Source organism: Quercus lobata, chromosome 8 (assembly GCF_001633185.2).
Source record: "Quercus lobata isolate SW786 chromosome 8, ValleyOak3.0 Primary Assembly, whole genome shotgun sequence".
In the NCBI taxonomy this organism is placed as follows: Eukaryota; Viridiplantae; Streptophyta; class Magnoliopsida; order Fagales; family Fagaceae; genus Quercus; species Quercus lobata.
In genome coordinates, this window is record NC_044911.1 from 47,488,454 (window position 1) to 47,494,453 (window position 6,000).

General features: G+C 36.7%; 1 protein-coding gene across 1 annotated transcript; it reads right to left on the reverse strand.

The window, feature by feature from the left end:
- Positions 1-2,526: 2,526 nt before the first annotated feature.
- On the reverse strand, positions 2,527-5,409 carry LOC115954874 (anthranilate N-methyltransferase-like). Its single transcript, XM_031072844.1, has 4 exons — positions 4,749-5,409; positions 3,734-4,044; positions 3,165-3,229; positions 2,527-3,040 (listed from the first exon to the last, which is right to left on the reverse strand). Exons 1-4 carry the CDS (start codon positions 5,264-5,266, stop codon positions 2,714-2,716), a joined length of 1,221 nt encoding a protein of 406 aa, XP_030928704.1. The 5' UTR covers positions 5,267-5,409; the 3' UTR covers positions 2,527-2,713.
- Positions 5,410-6,000: the final 591 nt, after the last annotated feature.

A 6,000-nucleotide genomic window follows, 5' to 3' on the forward strand; every position in this document is an offset into this window, starting at 1 on the left:
TGGATTTGAGGGGGATTAAATCCACCAAGAATTTTTCAATACTTAAAATCCTTGGATTTGAAATAACTTCTAAAATCAATAGATTTGAAATCTCTTGATTTCAAATTTATTAATTTCAACTCCAAATCCAAATCCAAACCTAAGTTCCCAAATGCAACCTTAGAATATTTTGTGATTGTGATTGTAAATAATGCTAGGAAAAAAAGTGATCCACGTAGCTATCCTCTAGAAGTAGAAGGAAAAATCCAAGAAGAAAAGTCTCAGCAACAAGCCAGCAACTGAAAGAAAGAACGAAGCTGGTTACCATACAGCTAATGTGAAGGCCCGCCTCCTAGATTATCTTTGGTTTTTCGGACTCTTTGTTAAAGGACACAATATTAGGACTTGTCAGTAATTCAGAGGGTCTAGTCTCATCCATCTCTCGAGGAGCATGAGATGGATAGATATCTCATGTAAGAGGATGTATATCATGTATAACATGAGGGGAAGGACTCGTGTCATAGAAATATAATGTATTTTTTCCTCATGTAGGATGTGCAGCCAATCTATCAATTGACCAAAAATAACTTATCCTTGCGAGTTAGATCAGTTTTTGGGGTTGATACGTTGGGTCGGGTTGCCAAATTTACCTTGGTCGTTTTAGTTGACCATAAATATTTTACTTTTGATCAAATATTTTACGAAAAAGGAAAAATACTGTAAATTTTATGTCGAAACAAATTCAGCATTAGTTGCATAATACATTTTTTTTGGCTGAACGTTAGTTGCATAAAACATTATCCGTAGGGAAAGACATCTTGTGTATCCCCAATACGACTAGGAAAGCGTGCATTCTCCCCTTCCATCAGTTTAAGGCAAAGCTACCTAACCTTAAAAGATTAAACTTGTTCTTAGGCATCACACGGAAAGCATAATTTGAACATTTTGTGCTTTCTTATATTTCTTTTTGAAGATATTCTTATATTATGAATTTCAGGTTGAAACAAGATCAATGCAGTGAGTAGAACAAATTGTAGTAATAACAGTGAGAATCAAGAAAGAAAACCAGTGAGAAAGAGAGAAAATTTTGAGAGAAAGAATCACTATGTAAGAGAAAAAATATCTTTGCTTAATATTACAACTGATCACTAGCTCACTATTTATATCACTCATTCTACAGATCTTAACAGAAAAATAATTAGATCCAAATTATGGGGATCAATCCCGTAAATCACGGAAGAACTAACAGCTCAACAACTGACTTTCGCGCCATTAACACCTGAAGCTTGAACAGATTCAAACCGACACCGTTTTCAATTCTTTTACCACTCAGGTTCAGTATTCTCCAAAACGGTGCGTTGCTATGCAACCTTTTAATGAAACTGTGCGTTTTGTGACACAGATTAAGTACCACCGTTTTGCTTTCCTTGCTCTGTCATTTTGATCTTCGTTGATCTCAAGCCTGTGTCTTCAACGCTTTCATACAAACCATCTATGTTGTCTTCCTTTCCAGTGGTTTGCATACAAGAACCTGGATTTCAAACCAGACAGGTTAGTGTCAATTTGCTATTTGGACTCTTATCACCAAAAACTTTGTTCCAATTACATAATTGCTATCATTTGGAAGAATTTTTAAGACAATTTTTTTCAGCATGGGTCATCAACAAAATTTCAGGCAAGCTCTAGAAATAATTAACTTCATTTAGAGGAAGCAAAGGAGTAGGGCCCTGATTAATAACAAAGTTTGAGTAAGATATTCAACACAATTACTTGCAATAGGTAATAGGAAATGAAAAGAGCTGAAGGGGATGGAGAGACATCCGCAAACAAATAATTACATTTCGAGTCACATAATATTAGTGAGTTTGAACCTCTTTTCCGAAGGTAAGAGAGCAAACTAGGATCTAAGTAACCATACACTACATCACGATCAGTAAAGAGTAAATGTGGTATGTTATGATGATTTTGAGCATCTCGGGAGTCCTCATACTGCAGCCTGCAGCGGGAAAACTTGTCAATAGTTGTGCATACTGAGCAAGGTAGTTTGTGATCAAATAAAATTTGCCACTCGCGGTTTCAGAGCAAAAACCACAAGGATTATATGCATCAACAGAAGCTTCATGATAGCAAGCTTTAAAGATATGGGCTTTTTATGAATGTTCAAATCGACAACAAACCCAAAAAGTGATTGAAACAAAGGTTACGGCCATTCAAAAAACCTTTCTAAATATTTCTCAACAAGAATGATTCCTTTGGTCACAAAATTTTTCTCTGACCAGATCAAACACCTCCCAACAGGAGCACTTCAATGGTGATAATAGACTCACAGAAATGTCGTAAAACCACACTTCAATGGCTGATTCATGATTAAAGAAACCAGAACAAAATCCGAGAGAGATGAAAAATAGGAAGCTAAAATCTCAATTCTCATAGAATGAGCCACAAACAGGCTCCCCCTAGCTAATCTGAGCCTTGGAAATCCCTTAACATGAAAAGGTAGCCAATCACAGCATCCACATCCGATAACGCAGGTGCTGCACCATTTGATGGAAGATACAAGGAGTGCCATCATTAGCTTGATTAATAAGAATAATTTTTCATTATCCAATATTTACACACAAAACATCCCATATTGATATCATAATATCATCAGAAACTGGTCCTTACCCAATCTCAGTAACTAGGCAAAACAGTTTAGAAGAGACTGTCAGCTCCTACAAAAGATATGTTCAACCTACAGCGCAAATGATACAGATTCCTTATCTTTCTTATTGAATTCCATAACAGCCGAATTACAGACAAAACAAGTAAAAGAAATGGTCTTAAATCCAGCTCCAAATGCCAAGTCAAACAATTCGTGTTGCATCCGCACCTTTCCTCCCGGTTTTTGAGTCATCATAAGCATATCAAGTAGGGATTTTCCCCTTGCAAAAGTGGTCATCTCTGGGAAAATTGGAAGAATCTGCTCCACAACGATTACCTTTCCGTCTTTTGGAAGAGAATTGTAGCAGTTCTTCAACAACTTCAAGCAGCGATCGTCACTCCAATCACGAAGTATTCCCTGCATAATATCCATAATCTCACAATATTTACTGAATTTGTTTCTTAATTAAAGAGAAAGATGGTCCTTTAAGTCATCAGTACAAGTAAATCAGGAAATAATGCCAGAAAAACTCAAAACTCACGTTCAAAAATATGGCATCTCCTTTTGGAACACTCTCGAACATATCTCCAGCTACATGTTTCACACCTGCAAGACAAATGAGCACATCCTTTAATCTAAGCACTCAATGAACTAATCCCCAAAGGCCATCTAGGTTCTTGAAACATGCAGTCATGCATTAACAACCACAAATCAGTAATATTGAGTTGGCTAGATTTGAATAATCAATCTCAACAGACAATATGAGATTTTCCATTTTGGCTATCTCAAATGATAGATGATTTGGAGTTACTCTCTCTGTCTCTCTCAATTTAGAATGCAGTTCTGGAGCGATGTGGAACAAAGAAATTGATAATATGAAGGTTGTAAAGAGTACAAAAGAGAGTACAACAGAAGAGACCTGGTGGAACTGCACTTAAATCAACTCAAGTGATGAAATATAAAACTCAATACATCACCAACCAGTATATTGATCATTTCAATTTCAAATGCCAATAAGAGAGCTCGTCAAATTGAAAGTTACCTTTGGAGAAATGACACAAAAACTCCACAATATTATTTCAAATATTACATATCGAAGAGACATCATACCAGGAAAGGGTGGGGCATGTTTTATGACATGAGGCAAGTCAAAGTTAATGCCCTTCATATTGGGGTATTTGGAAGTGATTAAGTTAAGTGCCACTCCAATGCCACCACCAACATCAACCACCTGCTTGAGGTTCTCAAAACCTTTGAAGGACTCAAGGATCTTCTTAACAACTATGGCCGTGTGGCTGAACATTGCTGTGTTGGAAACTTGACTGAACCTGCCGTCCCTGCCAGCATACTCATAGGCATGCATTCCATGGACCTTGTTAAATGGAAGTCCGCCTTCAAGAATGGCATTCTTCAGTTGCGACCTAACATTCATTCAATTCAACAACAAAGTTAGCCACCATTAGCAAAATTTTGATGAAGTCTGGGAACAACTAGGATAAGGCACACAGGTAATCCCTTTGTGATGGGTGTTAGACCACATTATTAAACTACTTGACTATGCCCAAAAACCAGCCACAACTACAATTCCTAATAGGTAACAATGATTATAATAACAACAATGAACAAAAATCCAAATACCCAAATGTCTTGTAGCCAGAAGGCATCTACCACTCCCCTGTCTCCCATGTTGGGGTTCGACCCACCACCCCAAAAATCAAAATAAAAAACAAAATAACAACAATAATAATAAATCTAAGTATTGAATTAACAACACTTTGTCCTTATGCAAGTTTGTCATTGTCGTTTATCATTCTACTATACAACTATTACCATAAAAGTTAATTGAAAGTCCAAAAACTTAACAAAAATGATCAGCACCAAGTGGGGGCAAAAGTAATATAACAAATTGACTAATCAACGAGTTATGTATGTCAAATAGTGCTTTGGATTCAAGCAAATTATCCAAGGAACATTCTCTATGGCCCATAAGGGAACAAATCACAAAACATGACATGAAGATTGCAAAACAGAACTAATTAAAACGAATAAAGAAATAAAGGGATTTCTTTATGATTAGAGAAAAGGAAAAAAAAAAATATCAAAAAGTGATGACTGAGTCACTGACCAACTATCCAAGTAAACCTTGTCATGAACCAAATCCATCAAGGGTGCCAAGGAAACCCCATCTTGTTGGTTACCACGCGCAAAGTACTTGGACACTGAAGTAAGACAGTATCGCCTGTGAAAAATATCATCATCCAAAGAGACACCAAGCACGCCATGGTGCACCAGTAGGCTACAAATGCGGTTAATCATGGCTGGTGCGTCCGGGTTCGTGGTGGGCATTTGGGCCACAATCTCCTCAGCAGAGAGCGTGACACTGGGACCCACATTGGCCAAGATGTCAAAGACACCAAGGTCCATGGCTGTGTGTATAGCCATGGGTAGCGTTGACCCGTACACCAGTTCCATGGCCTCAGAGAAAGCTTCTTCTTCTTCTTCTCTTTTTTGAATGCGTTGTGATTCTTGGTCGTCAATGATTGTTGTTGGGCCGATGATGATGTGGGTTTGTGCTGAAGATGATGAAGCCGCAGCAGCAGCAGCAGCCATTTGTCTTGCCTTCTGACGCCTGTTCCTGCCCATGGCTACTTTCCTTCTTGCTTTTCCTCTTGCTTTTTCGGTGAGAAATGAAAATGAGTAATGAAGGGTCAAATAAAGTCTAGGAGGATGTCAAAGATTCATGATAAGTTGATTACTGCCCTTCTTTTCTAATCATTATTATCTAAATTTTAAAAATACTATTTTTACAAAAAATTTTAAGTGACAGGCAAAATAATAATTTTAATAGTAGTTTTAAATTAGAATTAATAACGTAAGTTTTAGTTAACTTAACTGGTAAAGTTTATTAAATATAAATAGAATATGACTTTCGTCACAACATGATAATTCATCTTTGAGGCTATACAGGACTTTTTAAGCATTTGATTGTTCCTTCGAGTATGTTTAGTTTCCATTCTAACACACTTGTATATAATTAAAAGGAGGAATCCTTTGGGATAACTCCAAGATGCTAGTGAGATGTTTCAAATTTAAGACCTCATGAATCTTATGAGTTCCTTAGCAACCACTAAACCAATTCCTAGGAGTTTTCTAAGGGTCGAATCAAGAATTTGAAGTAATCTAAAGGGAGTAAAAGCATTCATGCGCTACACAATGTATTTGGATTTAAATCATGGTTACTGATCAATCAAGACAAAAAATGCCTACAAATTAAAATTGAAATTTCCCTTCATGAAAATGTTTTTATTTTTTATTTTTTTTTGGTCTTAGACCTAGTGTATCCCTAAAGCTTTCAACCAAGGGACTAATCACTGTCG

Bases quoted from the DNA above. Each gene is read 5' to 3' on its own strand.
- LOC115954874 (XM_031072844.1), bottom strand. From the start codon at position 5,266: ATGGGCAGGAACAGGCGTCAGAAGGCAAGACAAATGGCTGCTGCTGCT. The intron at 4,045-4,748 runs GTCAGTGACTCA...AATGAATGTTAG, and splicing joins AAGGTTTACTTGGATAGTTG to GTCGCAACTGAAGAATGCCA. The intron at 3,041-3,164 runs GTGAGTTTTGAG...GATATTATGCAG, and splicing joins GAGATGCCATATTTTTGAAC to GGAATACTTCGTGATTGGAG.